Source organism: Xylocopa sonorina, chromosome 9 (genome assembly GCF_050948175.1).
Source record: "Xylocopa sonorina isolate GNS202 chromosome 9, iyXylSono1_principal, whole genome shotgun sequence".
Classification (NCBI taxonomy): Eukaryota; Metazoa; Arthropoda; class Insecta; order Hymenoptera; family Apidae; genus Xylocopa; species Xylocopa sonorina.
Window position 1 is genome coordinate 8715594 of NC_135201.1, and position 20592 is coordinate 8736185.

The following is a 20592-nucleotide window of genomic DNA, read 5'->3' on the forward strand; positions in this document are numbered from 1 at the left end:
GATTAAAAAAGTTTATTTTGATTCTCTTCTTCTAAAAACGTGATAACTCTCACAAAAAATATACCGCTCGCACTTCCTTATCGATAATCTTCTATATTTTAGGAATTCGAATCAAAGTGGGCGGTAGTGAACATACTTGCACTAATAGTATAACGAAGTCAAACAAACGAATTAGAAAGTAATATTAGAGGGAAGAAATATTAAATAAAATTAAAAAGTATGTATGTTGCATATGGATATATACGTATATTCAATATTTATTACATATGTATAGACATGTTAGAAGAAGTAATATGATATGTAGGCAGATGTTAAAAGAGGCGGGTTTTGTGAAGTAGTTTTTCGTGTTCCTCAGGTTTAGTTTCTTTAAATACAACTTGTACATCAGTTGTGTTCATGTTCTCAGTAAGGAAGTCGGATAAATATTCAACTGTTGAGTTAGGCGGACGATCAAATGGATACCCCATGGCACGTGCGTCAGGGTATTTGCTGTCTTTTAATCCGCAGTAACTCACAGCATCCTTTACTTGATTGTACTGCGTCCTAGACAAAACCTATATTAACATAGCAAAATGAACAATACATGTTTAATTAATATTGCTTACAAAATTACTACTGTTAGTACCAGATATCTCCATCTCCTGCATTTACATGCTGCTTATCTGATTATAAGATGTAGTAAAATTTTATAAATTTCGATATTTTCGACTAAATCGTACTTACTATATCATCTTTGTAATTAGATATCATGACGAACAGTTTCATACTGAAGCCTTTATTGTTTCCTTTCGGTACAAGTAGATATTGCGGCCATCCGCATCCACAGAAATTCGTGTTGTTCTTATCTTTGCATTCGTCTGGTAGAAAGTCATCCGAATCGGGGAAAATTTGTTTGAAAGGTATAGTTACTGCTGATTTAGTTGATTTCCGTAGAATTTCATTGTTTCCTATATCAACTATAATCCAAAACGAAAAGAAACGTTAATCGAACTAACGAGATGAGTAACTTAGAACTGTAAATATACAACAGCATACGGTCTACACTGAATTTATCCATTTCGATCATCAAGTTCTTCTGCTCTCTAAAGTTTAATTTATTTCCACTCTCATCGTACGTAGGAGCCATGAAGATACGAACGGTGCCCTTGTTCTTTTGACTCTGATTATTTTGTACCTGAATCTTGTATGTAAATTCGTAATGATTCAAATGGGTGACTATAAAATCCATTTTGCCACTGGCCATAAAATCAAGTCCATGCTCTAAGTTTATTTTGCTCTTCTGCCAGAAGGTATACACCACGTTCTCGTCATTTTGACCTGTTATTGTTTTAATGTCCGTTACTCTAATACCTGGGTAGCTCAGCTGTAAATTAAAAACAGATTTTTTTGTGTGTAAGCGAAGAGCTCAGATCAGTTGGATAGGCAAATTGAGTGGGTGAAACGTGGACGCGTCGAAGATCTGACCTGGTCTGTACCGTATGGAGGCAACAAGTCTTTATGTTCCTGAAAGATGCTATCAATGAATGCGTGCCATCTGTAAAAAATGGGATCCCGAGCGGCAGTCGCTACATCACCCATGACACCGCTAGCCTCCTACGAATGAGAAGAGTTCGTTTATCCTGCTTTTCTATTTAATTCAGCATGTCGACCTTGCTTACCATGTAGCGATTGTCCGGGTCATGTATGTAAGAAATGACATCGTGGCCAGTATTATGAAGATTACCATAGAGATGTCTATTAGGGGATAAAATGCTGGCTTCTACAATATTACCAAGTATGTCAATTCCGTCTTTCTCCGTTAAATTAATAATTTTTCCCGTTTTATCAATTACAAATTGTCTGTGGATGGCTTCGAAGATACGATCACGCCATCTCTCTAAATCCTGAATGTCGTATTTTGATTGATCTGGCCGATGAATGTTCTGAAGGACCGAGTTAGAGGTTCGTGCCGACCATATTCGACTGCCGACAATGGAATCTAGTTTTGAGAAATAAGCTTCTGGGATTGGTTCATACCAATTGATGAAACGCACCACTCGTCCAAGTTGATTACATAAACGTTCGGTATTATATCTGAAAAAGTATGCACCAGTGTTCGAAGAATTCAAAAAGATTCCAATGAGAAGTATCAATCGACAAAAATAATTATTTCATTCATTTTCAGGTCATCTTTTGACTTCTGAACCGCTTTTAACATTTCATGCACATACCTGGCGATCATCTGATGATGCATGTAGTAGAAAAGTTCGCCGCGACGATCTTTATTTACAATATCCATGCGCCCAGATGTGGGATGCACCAAATGCCAGTGCCAGTGATGAAGATTGATTCCAATATCTTCTCTCCAATAAGCAACGCGATGTTCCATGTCTAGATCGGTTGCGGTGTAATTGAATGGGATTGTGATTGGGATCTATACCATAAGTTTACAAATATAAAAATGAGTTAATAGATCAAGATATTCCTATAACGTTACATAAATTTGGGGGTGCGCACTTATACGATATGCGCCTATTTGCGTTATATATTAGTTTATTAATATAATTACGTACTAAAACGTATATAAAATTTATTGATTACATAGTTTCTGTACGTACTCTTTTTTCCGGAGATAGGATGCGGGTCATCTTTCTAGCTGTAGGGAATAGAGTGGTAGGTATGAATTTTTCCGGTAATATTTGGTGCAGTGGTGGTAAATTTAAGTCCTTTGTTTCAGGATGATGGATTATTGCCACTGACAAAGCGTAAATAAACAAGTGGATGTTTACACGCTCACGGGCATAAATAGCGATGGATAAGAAGTCCTCAAATTTCTTGTGATCTATGGCATAAAATCGAATCGTTAACTATTTTTTTGTAAGGGAGCGAAAGCTATACTTGCCTAAAAATATATTAATTAAATGATCAGCCATATGTCTATGTTCCTTCAAAAATATCGAAAAAGATTGATAACGTTCGAGTCGCAGCACAAAGCTAAGCTTTTTAATTATGTCCGGCTGGATTGAGGGTTTTACTTCAATTGTACTGCTAATACCACCATTGTTACTGCTAATACCACCATTGTTACTGCTAATACCACCCTGCAGTGGGGTACTCAATAAATCGTCAGCCAAGGGACGATACTTCTCTTCCTAAATAAATCATTAACAATATTGTTTAACAAACTGCGACAATGTAATTACATTAATTTTTGTTTTTTATAGATGTCAAAAAGAGTACTTACCAAGTATTCAGGTGTAATTTTAAAAAGAATATTTTTCTTCCCCTTAGGAAGATAGATCGGTTCAGACGGTCGCACAAATAAATACAAAATTGCCGACTTATCGACACTCATGTTGAAGTGGAAATTGAATGATATGAAGATACCAAATAAGTAAACGTAGCAACTAATTTATAAGTTTGAAGTCCACAAAACGATGTTTTCTTACTAAACGTTCTTATTCCTCGATCACGATCCACTATTAGGTATAGAACGGAAATTGTTCTTCAGATGCGAACGACTAATGTCGTTCTGATGGCTACCAGAGCTATAAGGGCAGCTTTATATACAAATTTGACAGGAACTGATAGAATTTGCAAAAACCACAATATCCTTTATAAAAATAAATTATTTGGCAGCTGATTGCAGAATATCATGTTAGATATATAGCTAACCGCACCCGAATTATTTGTTTCTTCTGTTTTTGGAGGAAAGGGATTATAAATAACCGGATAGAGAAAGGAAACAAGTTTATTTTAATCCTTTATGAAACAAAACATGATAATTCCAACCAAAAAATATATCGCACACATTTTTTATCGATTTTTTATCCACATTTAAGTATAAGAATCAACATGTGGTGTATTAAATATGTTTGCTCTAATATATTAAAAACAAATTTTCATTTCAGTCTATCTGCAAAGAATTTAATTGGAGATTCAATAATACAGTATCATATTAATTTCCGGAATTAATTTATTTTTAGTAGGATTCGAAATATTTGAGCAAATATATATTTATTATCTTAAAGACTAATACTAAGGACTGTTTGACTAGGTCATCGCTGAAGAAGAATACGTGTCGGACATTTTTTACGTTTTTGTTTTATTTTTATAGAAGGTACATTTATAAGTCCATGCATAATCATACATTGTGATCAATTTCGTTTGTAATTCTATCTTCTCTCATTCAGCATGTTTTGTTTATGCAGAGTATACATACAATAGCTTCAGCGGTACCAGTTTGATGCTACCACAGTACAGTTGCATTTAGAATTAACTGAGGAGTTAATCACTGGAGAGATACGAATTTGATACCTAATTTGGTACTTAAATCAAATACGTGATGACGTTGAGACCGCCTCGAACGTGTCAAATGATATTAGTGATTCACTATGGTAGGATGCCATAATTCGTGCTATCTAACTTCACGGATGAAGCAGCCAGGTTTCATTGTAACGTATTATAATTTTAATTATATATTTTTTTAAAATCTGATTACTGATATCGAAGTGTTAGACAAAACTGTAGCTAATACACGTTTATATGTTCTCTTGCTAGATATATTTCAACCAAGATGAACTATACTTAGAATTTGGAGTAACGAATAAAAGATGGAAAATTTAATTACCTTTTATTAGATAGTGATAGTTTCATTAATTTTCCACGCTTTTGTCAGTATCAAAGCGATGCATGACTTTGAAAACTTTAGGATCTCAATAAAAACGTATAAAATGTAAAAATTTCGTATAATTAATGTATTTTATACATTAAATTATATATGAATAATTTTATACATTATAATGTCATTGAGAAAATATAAAATTGATTTACATAAGGAATAAGGAGAAAAGGACCAGAGCATAAAACTTTAAAGAAATGAAGTAAGGACAAGAGTTTATGACAATGATTTATATATTTTTCTTTTTACATTTCTTTTTTTACTTTTTATCATTTTATACATTTTCCAGTTCCACAGTAAAAGAAAAACGAGATACATGAAATCAAGTTTCCTTAGATGAACATATCAACATGATATAGTGATTACATAAATGTTAACGTGTTGCCCATGCTTCCCGACCTACTTCTAGGTACAACAGTATCCGTAAAACGAATTGTTACTTCAGCTACTGCCATATTTCCAGTGAGGAATTGGGCTATGTTTTCAACACCGGGACGTGGTTGGCGATCGAATGGATAACCCATGGAACGTGCGTCTGGGTACTTCCTGTCTCTCAACCCGCAGTAACTTGATGCATCCTTGCACTCTGTTGATTCCGGCTGGTCAACCTAAGTTACAATTTTTTAATTCATCAACTGTATAATCAGGAAAATCGTTAATTATTAACATAAATACATAGTGACGGTAACACTGTAGGTAAGTGTGAACAAATGGGAGAGAGAGAGAGAGAAAGGAGAAAGTTCTGTCCTAAGACCTACTTTATTGGATTTACTTTTTTTAGTACTACATGGAGGGACTGACTGACCAAATGAGGGCTTTGAGAATAGTATCATTATCCCTCTAGTGATAACTAGTAGCACATAGAGCAATGAAAAGTGGCACCATCTAAGTGGTCTCAAATGAAACTGAATGGAATCATTTCTCATCGAGCAACTACCGTTACGCATTTATGATAGTACGATAAAATGACAATCTCGAATTTCAATAAATTGTACTTACAACATCGTTAGCATAATCAGAGACCATAACGAACAGTTCCATAGGGTAGCCTTCCTTATTTCCTTTTGGTATGAGCATGTGGTGTGGCCATCCACAACCACAGAAATCGAACTGTTCTTGAACCGCAGTCTGTGTTGGTCTATTTTGGTCTAAGTTGCGGAAAGTCCTCTCGAAAGGTATAGTCACTGACGATTCTGTTGACTTACGTTGGACTGTATTTAATCCTGGACGAACTACAATAAGACATAGAAAGAAATGTAGTTGTCGTAACAGTAAATACAACAATAGTTGAACTACACAGCCCTGTTTCAAAAACTAGAACTACAACGTACGTGTTACAGGGAATTTATCCAATTCGATCATTAAGTTTTTCTGCTGTCTGAAGATGAACGGTAATCCACGCTCATCCTCTTTGGGCCCAATGAAGATACGGACAGTGCCTCTTTGCGGCACGTTAGTCTTATTATTAACTTCAATAATGTACGAGAAGTCGCCATGATTCAAATGGGTGAATCTGGCCAGCACTGGGCCTCGTGGAGTAAAATCAAGTCCACGCGACAAATCTACGTCGCTTTTAGTCCAGAATGTACTTAGAACATTGCGTTGATTGTTGGTCATCAATCTGATGTCCGCTATTTCAACACCAGGGAAGTTCAACTGCAAGTAAAGGTAAATTTTTCATACTGCAACGGCTACAATTAACTCCTAATTAAGTTTAACCTCCGCAATTACTACAACAATTCTAATGGCCCCTCAGACGGCACATCTAAGTGAAAACGGTTCAGTGAAACTTCCAAGAAAGAAAGCAAGTATATTTTAGATACATTTAAAAGTGTTTATAGATCTAACCTGCTCGACAGTGTACTGAGGTAACGTGTTCTTGTGCTCCTGGAAGACATCGTCAACGAACGCATGCCATCTATAAAAGATGGGATCTCTCATGGCAGTGGCTGAATCACCCATAACACCAAAAGTTTCCTATAAAAACGTAATCGTACAGTGGAAACTGAACTCATCCTTTATTCCACGAAAACTTAGACGTCCACAGGCTTCATATTAAGAACCAATGTTTTATAACACTATCGTTTTATGAATGCCTACCAAATAGCGGTGATCCGGATCGTGCACGTAAGAAATAGCGACATGACCAAAGTTATGGAGGTCACCGTAAATGTTCTGATTTGGAGATAAAATGCTGGCTTCCATTATGTTCCCAAGAACGTTGATTCCATCTTTCTCAGTCAACGGAACCCTTTCGCCCCTCATATTAATTACAGATCCCGTGTGGATTGCCTCGTAGATACGATCACGCCATCTTTCCAGGTCCTGAATGTCGAAGTTCAGTTCGTCTACTTGTCGATTGATGTCCTTAAGGACTGCACCAGAGGGTCGAGCTGGCCATGTGCGACTGGCAACGAAGGAGTCCAATTTCGGGAAATAAGCCTCTGGGATAGGTTCGTGCCAATTGATGAAGCGTTTCACTCGTCCCAGTCGATTACAAAGACGCTCACAATTATACCTAAAATTGTCGTGTTATTAGTTGGTTAAAAGGCTGAATATGGTTAATTCAAATTTCTATTTACCTAGCCATGATCTGTTGGTGCATGTAATAGAACAGCTCTCCGCGACGATCTTTGTTAACAATTGCCATATCCCCTTCAAATGGATACACCAGATGCCAGTGCCAGTGATGAAGATTGATTCCAATATCTTCCCTCCAATAAGCGACGCGATGTTCCTCATCTAGATCTGACGCGGTGTAATCCCTTGGGATCTCGATTGGTGACTGCACGTGCAAAAGAAAACTATGTAACACACACGCTGAGACGTAATGAGTATCTACTCAGTTATCGAACTTAATCATTTTACAAACTTATTATTTAATTAATAATTATGTAATACTTATACATACCCTTATACCTGCAGGTACAAGGTTCGCCTCTTCCCTAGCCCTATTAAATACTCCACTATCCATATACTTGTCCGGGAATGTTTCGGTCAACGATGGTATCGGCAGGCCCTTCGTGTCAGGACGATGAAGTATTGCAACCGACAACGCGTAAATGAACAAATTGGAATTCACGCGATCACGGGCATAAACCGCAACGGACAGGAAGTCGTCGTACGTTCGCATACCTACAACGGTACATTAATAATTAGTTGTTTAGTAGTTAGCAAATGATTGTCTGTGAACTAAAATTAAATTTCATCATTTCTACAGAGTACTAATGAAGCTGAAAAGAAACTCGAATTTTTAAATTGTTGAATAACGCAAGAGTTATTCAGAAGTGCGAAATAGGCAGATGGAGAAATAGAACAGCAATTGTACTTGCCCATGAAAATGTCGATTAATCGGGAGGCTATTCTTCGATGTGCAGGAATAAAGAGCGAGAAAGCCTGTTGACGACCAAGTTGCAATGGGATGCTAAGATCCGGAAGAGTGATCTGCTTCACGGGGAGCTTCGATTGTGTCTCGCCGTCGAAACGACTGAACAATTGAGGACCAACAGCGCGATATCTGTCGGACTAAACAAATCATTGAAAGTATTAACAACTAGGAAGTTTCTCAAAACGCCATATAATGATCAGATTCTTTTATATTGTGCGATTACTGTCACGATACACACTTGTTTATAAGCAATTTAACTCATCATTTATAGCGTTCACTGGTTATTATTATTCAACGATGACTACGAAGTGATCAAATCTGATTAAAAGTCGGGTGTATGGAAAATTAAATGGAAGAAAACTTTCTAAATATTTATATGGAACTTTTATATGGAAACACATTCATCAATAACAAATAATGAAAGGAAGAACAGTGAACACTTACCAAATAATCAGGTGGGATATCGAAAGCAACCATGTCGTCTCCTTTGGGGACGTAAACCGGCTCGGAAGGTCGGTCGAACAGGTATAAGATACTCGACTTATTGGTCGCCATTTTAATCAGTAATTCGAAAATTTAACAACGAAAAATAAAAAATAAATTTAGATTCTATTCAATTAATTTTAAGTTTAAACTGCGATATTTTCTATTAATTAGTTATACAACAAATATACACCACGCGATACTTTTCATATACTTTTTTATATACTTATACTTAAACTTTGACGGTGATCTAGTGTTAAAAACTAAAACGGAGGTGTCCAAAGGTTTGGACGCCTAGTGACGAGCAGCGGGAAATCCACCTTTATATATGCAGATCCTACCATATACGTTATATCTCTGCAAACCGCAAGGTCCGCTGTAAAGAAGTGTAATAGTCACCTACCAATATCAACACAATACTGTCCGCAATCGCATGAGAACATCATCTTCCTGTTTTCAAAGGAAATGGATTGCGGTTAGCGAGTCACAACAAGATTTAAAAAGCGTCTATTTTATCTTTTATTAAAAAAACAAAACATTAGAACTATGAGACACGTGCAACTACACTTCAACGCTCAAGCGTTCATTATGTTTCAAATGTGGTTCACCGTAAGAAGAAATTATAGAGCATAAAAAAAAAAAAATTTAGGGCATCGGTCGTTATTCGAATAAAAGGTTTTGTTCGTACACGTATGCGTTTATGTATTATATAATAGAAGTCTTATATAACAACATAATATTGCGCATACATCATATTTTAAGTGTTGTGCGACTACCGTGTGTACATCCAATTTGAAATTTATAAAATGTGCCTGTTATTAAGGAATATGATTTGCAATTGAGTGATAATAGTCGGTCTAATTCTGACGGTACACTTTGATGCCTGTATGATGTACGTATGCGTGTATGATTCATCACCTATATATAGTTGCAAATTATGCTACAATAACCTGATGATAACACAAGTTGTACAATAAATTATATAGGTTTGTAGAGCATGTGGGTTATTCCCCTGATTCGGCTGGAGTGTAGGTTTTCCCCGTTTCCCGTTCCTGCTTCACTAATAAACCGAATTAGTTAAGTATACGTGGGAAGACATACTTTACAATTTTAGCTATTTCATTTGTAACTGTTATTACATTTTTACATGTAAAACCAACAATTTCTGATGGAAAAAAACATTTTACTGAACCTTAATGGCGCAAAAATTAATTAAACTTCCATAAAAATATTTTATTGATAAACATTTATTTCATTATACTAAATACGCGTTGAATTATATACACGAATCAGTAGATGATTATTACGTTTGTTACAGTCTTTCCGGCAATTGCTATGTACATAAATGGACAAGATTACATTTCTATAAACATTAAGTGCCTCGACAAAATTGGAGATCCCAATCGTTTAGGAAACAATTTCAGTACTCTGAATACAAAAACGAAGTAAGTAGTATCGCGAAAGTGAACACCGTGTTTTCTGTTTACGATGCAGTTCCTTGTGTCATATAACATCATTTTCATCGTTCTCAGCCCTCTCCTCTATAGAACGCAGTTTTTCGCCAGCCAGAAGTGCCTGAATTTCACGATACGTCCTGCCTTTCGTTTCTGGCACGAAGATGAACACCATGAAAAAGGCCAGGAAGCAGGACGCCGAGAAGAAATAGTAAACCATGTACGACCCAAGACTGTCGCCGATAACTTGGTACAATTTCGATACGATGAAACCCAATACACCATCGAAAATTGTTATAATGGCACCAGCGGCGCCTTTCACCTCAGTGGGGAACAATTCGCCGATAAGCGCGTTAGGTAGGGTGCCTAGACCTATTTGGTACGCCACCTGGAAAACAATTACGGCAACAACAGGGAGGATGTTAACAACGGAGACATCAACCTTCTTGTGCTCTAACATGAGATATATCGCTAATACAGCCAACGTGAGGAACGATCCGAATGTAGAAATCATGAGAAGTGGTCGCCTCCCAGCGCCCTCTACAGTTGCAGTGGCCAACGCTCCGGATACCAAGCCAACAGCCAGGACCAGAATCGTCGCCAGATTCGAATCGATACCGACCGCTGCCTTATTGAACAATACCTCCAAATACTGCATTGTGCTGAAGTTTCCGCTTAACTGTTGCGCGGTAATCAGGCCAACGACGATGCACAGGGCTTTCGTATTATTGGGCAGTAACAGCATTCGCAATTTCGCTGGCCATGTGTATCTAATTATCTCCACGCTTTGAGCAGGATTGGCTGACACTTGGGATCTAAACGAATCGTGTCTCGATAATGCTCTTAGAATTAGAGAAAGCTCTTTCTTCACTTCGTTGGGATCCTGTACACCTTTGAAGAACGCTAACGACTTGCACGCTTCGATCTTGCGACCCTTAGCCGCCAAGAAATGAGGACTTTCCGGGAACCATACGAAAGATACGAGGAATAATATGGGTATTGCTAAAAGAGTCATTGCCAGAACTTTGTAAGATACATAAGGCCCTATGCTGCAGGTCAACAATGATCCAGTGAACACATTCACCGCTATTAAAGTACCTAAGGCGCCCCTAATATTGGTATCCGCTACTTCGGAGACGTACATGGGATTCGTTGTGTAGGATATACCAACACCTATACCAAGGATCACTCGAGCAACGTACATGGTTGTCACGCTGCTAGCTAACAATATCATGAGCCAGCCGACGATGAAGAACCCGCTGGATAGCATAAGACAGCGCTTACGACCGTAGCGGTCGGCAAAACAGGCACCCAGAAATGGGCCAATCATCGATCCAATCACTGTTAAAGAGACGATCCATGAACCCTCGTCGTCCGTTAATTTTAATGGCATATCACCGTTTCCAGATGTTAGTCGAGAAAGAGAAGTCGTGGTCCATCCATACACTGTTCCAACGGCCACCATGGAAAGTGTCGCTGGAACGAAAAACATCATTAATAGTGGCGCCAACAATAATTGTTAGTAGTGAGAACAAGAGGCAGACGATTCCTAAGCTCTAGAATTACAAAGGACACGTAAACAATTAGTTAACTGCTATTTTGAGTTCGTTAAACGGTACGACATCTATTTGACTAACGTTTTGCCGCCAGGGAACAGAACAGAGGACCTTTACTGAGGACGCCTTGGAAAAATTGTAGACCTTCGCTATTTTGAGGGCATAGTATAATGTAGAATGTTGAGGAGTACATTTTCGACTGGACTTGGGCTTTTTCATATGGACATTTATTGTAAGTTATCAAAAAGCATGACAAGCAAGAACGCTAATGATCGCTAACATTTACCATCTCAATATAACGTTGCAAAAAAATGTTTCAAGGAAGTACAAACAGGAAAAGCAGAAAGCTTCGTATATCCATCAGTAAAACAGAGAAAACTAACCAGAAATACATGCCAGCCATTGTCGCCATTGTGTCCTAGTGGTTCCGCGACGTTTTACTTCGTGTGGCACCACATTCCCCATTTCAGACGCTTCTTTCTCAGTGTCAATCTGTGAAATAAACACTATTGTTAGAACAAAAACAAAAGTTTCAAATATTCATGACAACGATTTATGGGAGTCTCCGTTAACACATACACAGCCACAATCGTTATTGTTATTAAAGGTACAAGAAATTCAACAATTTTACACACTAACAGATCCTGCTCCTTAATCGTCACTAACTGTTATCACTTATCTTTTCCATGCGTCTTTCCATTCCTAAAAGTAAGGCAACTCTCACGTAGGACACATGTGTTCATCTTGAAAGGCTCTAGGAATTCAAGGAGGTTCTGGATGCATGCTAAAATTTCTAATGACGTTCACGAACATTACATTACACTTGAGACGAACACCATGTAGACAGAGTGTAAAAAATCTCAAGTCTCAATTTCTACGTCTCAAAGCTCTGAGTAGCACGATTACGCTATTTTTCTGCTTATCAATAGAGAATCTCGCGTTATTGTTGCTGGTGCTATTTTTGTGAGTGTCCAGTGAGCAATTAATTTGACTCTTCTCGTCGAGTAGCTGGCACTTCTAACTATTGAACAAGAGGAGCACGATCGCGCCGTCTGCCACTCAAACATTTAAGACTATTAGCTATTATACAGAGAAGTATTTTCATTCTCGTTCAACGTTTGATAATTTATACTTCATAACGTTTCCAAATGGAATATGATTAGACACATTATCTTATTCCTCGTAGTAAGTTTGAAACTTTGTAAAAATATCCCTCCATAACACTAATGGCTCTGGATTAACGTCCATAGAAGATACGCGATGCATTATTAATGCTCTGGTACAAGCAACTTCAGCATAGACATCCTTCACTTCGACATTGTGACAGTCCATTAAAAAATATTGGAATATAAGCGATTTCAGGTACTTATCGTGCATAGAATCGTTAAAAAATCGAAGAAAAACAGAGCTGCTCGTCCTCTTTACGGTTTAGTGAACTTATTTACGAAGAGAACTCGGGTCGTATAGATTTTATCATCATGGATGCAGTCTCGCTAGAAAGACAGTATCTAAAGACTACGAAAATTTTCTTGCATCTAGCCGGGATTTGGCCTGATCAAAATAAAATGATCAAGTATGCCATCTGGACTTTCATGTACATTGTCATGGTCTCGTGTTTTGTCGTCGAGGTGCAATTAATCTTAAGGAATTTAATACGATTATGATTCACTAGATTTTGTAAACTAGACTGAGATTTAACATTGATTTCAGGTGGCAAGAGTCGTACACATTTTCAGCATAGACGTCATAGTAGACGAATCGCCTTTCATATCCGCGTCCCTTGTATTTTTACTGAAGCATGCTAATTATGTTTTCAACGCAGCGAAGGTGAGAACCTACTTATTACATAGCCACGATTACTCCCTCGACTAATGGAAAGCATTATAGCTTAAGTCTCTCTTGAGTGGCATGTACGAAGATTGGGTAGTCGATCAATCGGAAGAAGAAGTCACCATTATGTCCAAGTACATCGCAAGGGGAACTTTTCTTACTATGTTTTATCTGGGTGAGTTAACTTCAAAGAATTTATTGTAAGCGATCTAATCTATGTTTACTAATTTAGATATTTGATGTTTATTCCACTAGTGAATTCGTACGTTTGTTGCTTCTTGTTCTTACAAGTGCCATGGACAACGCGCCTTTTGGAGATGTTCAAGTCAACAAACGCGACGCCAACTCTGGTGTACATTGTACCTGGTTATTATTTCACCGAGGACGAATACAAGTACTATTATTTTATTCAAATTCATATGAGCCTGGCAATAATACTAGTGGTCATTGTTTTCGTTGCCTGTGACACGAGTTACACGATCTTCGTGCATCACGCTTGCGGACTTATGGACGTAACCGGGTAAAGGCAATTGAGAATTTCTTTCTTCTTTAATTTATATAGTATTCAATAATTATTCATGTTTTTTAGGCATCGATTTAAATATGCAGTTAAACATCTTCCTTTGGAAGCGAAGAACTCGGAGAGATTGGTGAAAGAAACGTACAGAAGAATTGTTCTCTCCATAGAAGCACACCAACGCGCTATAGCGTCAGTATAACAAGGTTCCATTTCTAATAGTTAGTACATGTTTTCTTATCGCGCTTTCGAAACAGGTATCTGAAGAAAATTGAGGATGCACACGTTATTTACCTCTTCATATGCATTGGCTTGATAACCAGTTGCTTTACTATTACTTTGGTAAAGGTGAGTTCCTTCTTATAATCGATGCGATATCATTCAATACCCATTGCTATTATAACATGATTAACTGCTCAAATTAGATTGTCACGATGCAAATATGCGTGGATTTTTACAAGTACTGCAGTTTCCTTGTTGTACAGCTGATGCATTTATTCTATTTGATGATTCAAGGACAATTCGTAGCAGATACAACGGATGAAATTTACAACACAATGTGAGTAACAAACACAGTGACATCTAGTATTAATTAAAAGCAATACATTACTTATATACATATATGTACGGTAGATTTTTAGAATTTATAGTAGAGCCTCTTATATTCGAATTATTACCGATTATTTGAAGATTTTTCACTTGTACAGACTCTTAACGAATCTGACCCCTTGTGTTAGACTAACAGAAATGCATGCCAGCTACTGAATCGTAAATACGCAAACTGTAGACGCAAATATTATTCTGAGATTGCACGTTCAATACTTTCCATCGACACACCCGATCAATATTGGATTAACGTGTTATTGGTGTGCTACTTTATCATAAAATAATATGTTAGTTACTCGTTTACCAATGGTACGTGATCATTTTAATGCAAACCGTTGGAGAAGAGATTGTTCTATTACTCGAGAATTCGTTTAGTCAAACGCTCGCGTCTCCTTATTAGTTCAAATAAACATGATTGCGTGGTTCTTTCTACGATTTCATAAAAATTACATTTACAGATACGAAGCACTATGGTACGAGAGTAACACGGAATCACGAATATTATACATAGTAGTGTTACGAAGAAACCTGACGCCTCCACGATTGACAGCTGGTGGCTTAATAAGTATGAACTTGCAAAGTTTCATGGAGGTAATACATTAACAATATATTATATATTATATTAAATACGTAGTGCGACCAGCGTTAAAGGATTAATTCGAAAAATTGCGATCTATCTGTGGAATAAATGTCGGTGTTTTGCAGGTGTTAAAGTTATCCGTCTCATATTACACAGTGTTAAGATCAGTATGAATAGTAGAAAGATGTCAAGGGAATATATGGCAATTTCTTGACACAGTTTATAATGATATAGACTTTAATAAACGATGACAATGATATAGACCGGTGGCTGATCGACATCACTATGATCAACATAGAAAAAATATAACATAAAGTATCTTCACGTGTCGCTATATCGCAACATTCCTGCCACCTGGTTCCCGCCAATTTTCGAGAAAGGTCAAACCCTATTTAATATAAATTAACAGACATATTCGAAGGAACGTTGGCGAGAGAAAACGTTTGGATAAGTAATTCTACGCTACGTGCATATTAATACGATACTTAATCTAACAATATCAAATATCTCATCTTGATTACATCACTGAAACTTAAAAGTAATCGCGTGTAAGAAAAGAAAGCAATTATCAGCGCCAGCTCGCTCTAACATCCGCCATGTGCTTGGCCTGTTATCGCGTACACGCAGGCGCCTGAGACCGGTTACATTTTGCGCGCAGCCTCGTGTCCGGCAACATAACCTATCCAAATCCTGAACTGTGGCAATTTGGGACGCAGGAATTGATCGAGCGACCATAGTACACAACTAGAGAGATGATTAATGCTATGACATACTTCAGTCTACCAGATCCACGTCTTTCAGCCTCTCTTACACTCCACTTGTCTTATGTATTTAGTTTATCAAGATAGTACCGTCTCGTTTTGTCTTTACAGGTCTTATTATCCTTCTGCATTAGACGACGCTGTTAGTAGAGTTGGAAAAAACGTAGAAGATGCGACCAGCTACGAGCAATAATACAATACGATCGAAAATACACATGCGTAGCAGTGCAATCGAGCGGATAAGGCCAACCACACAAAAAACCAAGTATATTTTATCAACACTCACCAATCCCTCGGTAGTTCCTGTCATAACACTTCCGATATCCTGCATGTAGAATCATCTGCTCGAAGGAAACTAAAACTCGCAGCAGTTCTGACAACGAAACGAACGATAGCTGGCTGCACTCTGTGCCAGTTATTCTCGAAACGGGTGGCCACACGATCGTACATATTCTCGTGGATACCGCGGACGCATCGCGCGGAACACGCGGACGCGACTGACACACATTCTAATTTCGTTTTGTTTTACTTCTTCGTTTTTCTTTTCCCGTTGCCAGCCAATGTCACGTTATTAATCGTTCTCCTACCACCGATCTCGTTTACATGCGTCACGCTCGTTCAAATGATTTCTTGTTAGTTCGGTATAACGGAAGGGCGCAAACTTTTCGAGCTTGTATTGTGTACGTAAATTGTATGTTCTATATACAGCTAAGGATTTCTTCGTTCGTCTGTCAACTACTGTTTGCGTACAAAATGTACAGCAAACTCTGTGTATGGCAGTTAAAAGAAAAACGAAAACACAAGTGAAGATATCGTCAGATAAATGTATTCAAGCGCAATGTTTCTTAAGTGGAGAGGAATTTCGAGGGATCGTTGCGGTGCCAACATTATCGTGAAAGGTAAATGTTAAATTTAGTTACAATAATACAGAATGCTACTGTGTAATTACAAATGTGTTTGAACCTGAAATTAACTTCACCTCGTTACAGGTTTTTAATTTGATACCAGTTCTTATTACTTTGTTATCTTTGTTGCGCTATCTCTTCGCACGGATCGTGTTGCAATATTACCAAAATAAAAGCTTCAAGTATATATACTTACATCCATAGTAACGAGTATCCGATGATAATGTGAATGTATTATTTTTTTCCAATTTTACTGCTGCACGTAATACTTTTTTACAAAAGTAAACGGGACATAATAGTACGTCATCTTGCACTCGTGCACGCACAGAACAATAGCTTATTCAATAATATCTATATGTTATTACCGCGTTTATGCGTTCATTTATTTTTAATTGGTCTCTATTCGTATTATTGTATTATCCACCAAACGTTTATGACATAAATTGTCTTCTATTCTTTGAATATTATGGCCTTATCGGCCCCTTCGCACAGTTAGTTCTGATAAGTGAGAGCTCATGATCTTATTATTAATGCTTTTACTTAGTTCACTATCAACAACCATTACGTTTCTATAATCGAGTAATCAATCGCTGCATTCTAAGTGCATTTATTTCTGATCTTCTAATTCACTAGTGTTTTTATGAAGAACATATTTAATTGTTATTAAATAATTCCATTTAATTATGTTCGATATGTGAATATAGTATCGTATTAATAATTATTTACTGTATAATAATAATTATATTATTAATACAATAAATTGTTCTTGCAATCCAGGTAACATATGGCCTCTAAACATCAAGTTTTTCTCTCCAAGATCAACCATTCCATCGGATTCATCGCTGTTCCTCAAATTTCCAAATCTATGGTATATATTATTTTTTTTGGTATTCTTCTTCGATTCGTACGTTTTTTAAATGCATCTGAAACAGACGTCTGTTTCTCGTTACTATTATTATTATTATTATATTTCTTCATTATAGAAATTATTTCGTTTTACAGCATAGAAGATTTAGTGGACTGGTTTTTAAGACGTTCGAGGAATCACGTAGAAGTCTGTGAGAAGCTTTGAACGACAAATATAGATGTCGTTCTATGGAGTTGCAACAACAAAAATTGTGCACTATTTTCCTTTTCTGCTGAGTCATTTCCTTCGCAACCGCACCAGTTGAATAATAGAAAGAACCATCCAATTGTTAAGTCACTGCTTCAACTAGAATCGCAATCAGGAATCGAACACGTGTCCGCTTTCTTTTTTGTAGAATTAAGAGGAGTGTTCTTCATTCTTTTTATGTCTGTATATAATTTATTATCTCGTGATTTCGTGAAGCTAATCGTCTGAATCTTATCGTGTCTCATTTCCATATATCACAAAACTATAATTAGCGCTACATATTTAAAGATGAAGCAACAGTCTATTTTATATTGAATTAATATCACTTAATCACTTTTTAATTAACATAACCAGTGCAAATAATTACTTCTACGCACCAGAAGAAACGGGAATTCGTACTTTCCGACGTATTCACGGAACTTGCGATACCAACAAGCGACTGTAACTTCATATTTATCCAGCTATTCCTAATCAGCTTTGCTCAGGGACGATTGACGGGCAAACGCACTGGCAATTGGTCTTAATCGGATTAATGTTAATTGCAAGCCAGTACATGTAAAGCCATTTATCACACAACACGACTTTAATCGCACATCGACTGAACGGCTGACGAAGAAATCGAGAACGTAAAAACTTTTTCCGTGTTGTTTCACGCCGTGCGATAATAATTTCCATATCAAGTAACGCGTAAGTACCGTAACGTGTACAAGTTTTGCGTCGCGACACTTTGCTAAAGCATCGAGAATTTGTTGAGATTGAGAGATAATTCGTTCGTATACGAAGCTTTAATAGATTTATGATTATATTACAGAGAAACTGTGGAGGGGATGCAGCCACGAAGTGGATTTTTTATGTAGTTACTGGAGCAGGAGGATTTTCTCCTATCCAGCAGATTTTACTATGCCTTTCAACAACTGTAATTCTACACCTTCGCTATCGCGTTACTGAAATATAAAACGAATATACGAATATACGAGTTTTGAGCGAAAATTATGCGAATATATGTTTGAGAAGTAATGCTGTTGTTCAATTGTAATTAGATTCTAAAATTAGCAATGCGTGTAGTATATTTTACACTAAGTAGTGGAATATTTAAATAGTTGTTAGCGGCAAGAATCATGAGAACAGTTTTATAAAAAAGAACAGTTACATAACTTAACACGTAGGAAGAGATTAATTCCTCTTTGATAAAAATGCACCGCATTTATATTTTATGAAGAAAAAACATTTATTTTTCAAAGTATCGCGTAACAATAAGTCTGTGAAATTGGATAGTAAAATTGTGATCGTGTCGGAGTATAACCATCGCTTGTAATAATTTCTCAGCATGCAGATCGTTTCAAGAAGCAATCTAGACGAGTTCTGTTCAACGCGTCTCAATTGCATAAATAGCTAGTCAAAAGAACGCGAATTAATTTACGCAATTGATACACGGACGAATGTTACGTGAAATATATTGTAGCAATATCTTGGCCTGTCTCAACTTGTTATTCAATTTGTTTCATTGCCTACAGAGTAAGGCATTGCGTTTAAGAAGCAATCGAAGAGTTTTTCGTCTGCAAAAGAGATTTGTGGAGTCGTATACATAAGTATATATATTATTATAGATCATACAGATATTCTACAAAGATATATGATTATTTCTATTCCATTAATTCGTAATTTTATTCGCTTTTATCTACTTCTTCTCATACTTAATTCTAATTACAAACGTAATATTAGATATTAAGGTGTTTAATTGTGTGTGCAGATATCTTGGGGGCTATTACTCGTATGGACGAGCAAAGATTCTGCGAAGCAACTGGATTTCTTTGGGAAACATCGAAGTAAAGCAGCTGTCGACAGAAACATGAAGCATTGTTCAAAATCTGTAATTTAACAATTGATCAAGACAGGAAGAACTCAGAAAACTTCGAAAAATCGATTCATAACTAATATTATATATTATTTTATATACTTTTATTGAAAGATTGTATAGATTTTAGTTGTAAGATGGTATTGTAAACGGGTTTCTAACTCTAACACTTAGATTGTAAGAACATTTTGTACATTTATATTACAATTTAGTATAATGTTTAATTATAAAATGTATTGTAAATGAGTTTGTAACAACAACTTTGTAACAATTAATCTCTAAGTGAACTCTGTACTCTGTAAATTATTAAAAAGGCTCAATAAACTTTTAGTTATCGTTAATTAGTTGTTTAATCAATTAACAACCTGTCCAGCAATCCTAGATACACCAATCCCAATCCTTAAACGAGACAGAACTCGTAAAAAATAGTCTTCTACATAATTAAATCAGGTATCAGGAGAACATGAAGTAATAGGAGGTATCAGAAATTCCAGGAATTCTTGATGACGTCATTTCCAAGAAGTAGCAATTTAGGATACCTCCTATGATGTTATGCTCTCCTGATACATTGCCAATTTTTCGGCCAAAAATCTGAAAATCCGACTTTGTATCAGGAGAACATGACGTCACAGAAGGTATCGGCAATTCCAGGAATTCTTGATGACGTCATTTCCAAGAAGTGGCACGTTCGGATACCTCCTCACATGTTATGTTCTCCTGATACAAAGTCGATTTTTCGGGGTTTCGATCGAAAATTTGGCGATGTATCAGGAGAACATGACGTCACAGGAGGTATCGACAATTCCAGGAATTCTCGATGACGTCATTTCCAAGAAATGGCACGTTCGGATACCTCCTATGACGTCATGTTCTCCTGATACAT

General features: G+C 36.8%; 3 protein-coding genes across 4 annotated transcripts; 1 reads left to right on the forward strand and 2 right to left on the reverse strand.

Moving 5' to 3' along the window:
- Positions 1-699: 699 nt before the first annotated feature.
- On the reverse strand, positions 700-8765 carry LOC143427220 (uncharacterized). The gene is made up of 27 exons (XM_076901151.1): positions 8493-8765; positions 7993-8185; positions 7572-7795; positions 7243-7445; positions 6761-7178; positions 6509-6637; positions 5992-6316; positions 5660-5892; positions 5026-5268; positions 4610-4647; positions 4500-4535; positions 4286-4340; positions 4202-4228; positions 4076-4158; positions 3835-3859; positions 3655-3677; positions 3584-3592; positions 3453-3539; positions 3224-3386; positions 3015-3131; positions 2878-2881; positions 2598-2821; positions 2211-2413; positions 1659-2073; positions 1465-1593; positions 1036-1363; positions 700-956 (listed from the first exon to the last, which is right to left on the reverse strand). Exons 1-27 carry the CDS (start codon positions 8601-8603, stop codon positions 709-711), a joined length of 4293 nt encoding a protein of 1430 aa, XP_076757266.1. The 5' UTR covers positions 8604-8765; the 3' UTR covers positions 700-708.
- Positions 8766-9809: 1044 nt separating this feature from the next.
- On the reverse strand, positions 9810-17060 carry LOC143426933 (facilitated trehalose transporter Tret1). 2 transcript variants are annotated; one of them, XM_076900682.1, is made up of 3 exons: positions 16937-17060; positions 11925-12033; positions 9810-11461 (listed from the first exon to the last, which is right to left on the reverse strand). In XM_076900682.1, the coding sequence occupies exons 1-3, from the start codon at positions 16940-16942 to the stop codon at positions 10035-10037; spliced, it is 1542 nt and encodes a 513-aa protein (XP_076756797.1). In that variant the 5' UTR covers positions 16943-17060; the 3' UTR covers positions 9810-10034. The 2 variants fall into 2 exon arrangements, with proteins under 2 accessions (XP_076756797.1, XP_076756796.1); XM_076900681.1 differs by lacking the exon at positions 16937-17060 and adding an exon at positions 16122-16244.
- On the forward strand, positions 13020-15396 carry LOC143426934 (uncharacterized). The gene is made up of 9 exons (XM_076900683.1): positions 13020-13169; positions 13252-13368; positions 13429-13546; positions 13627-13891; positions 13961-14080; positions 14146-14236; positions 14314-14447; positions 14953-15085; positions 15200-15396. The coding sequence occupies exons 1-9, from the start codon at positions 13020-13022 to the stop codon at positions 15245-15247; spliced, it is 1176 nt and encodes a 391-aa protein (XP_076756798.1). The 3' UTR covers positions 15248-15396.
- Positions 17061-20592: the final 3532 nt, after the last annotated feature.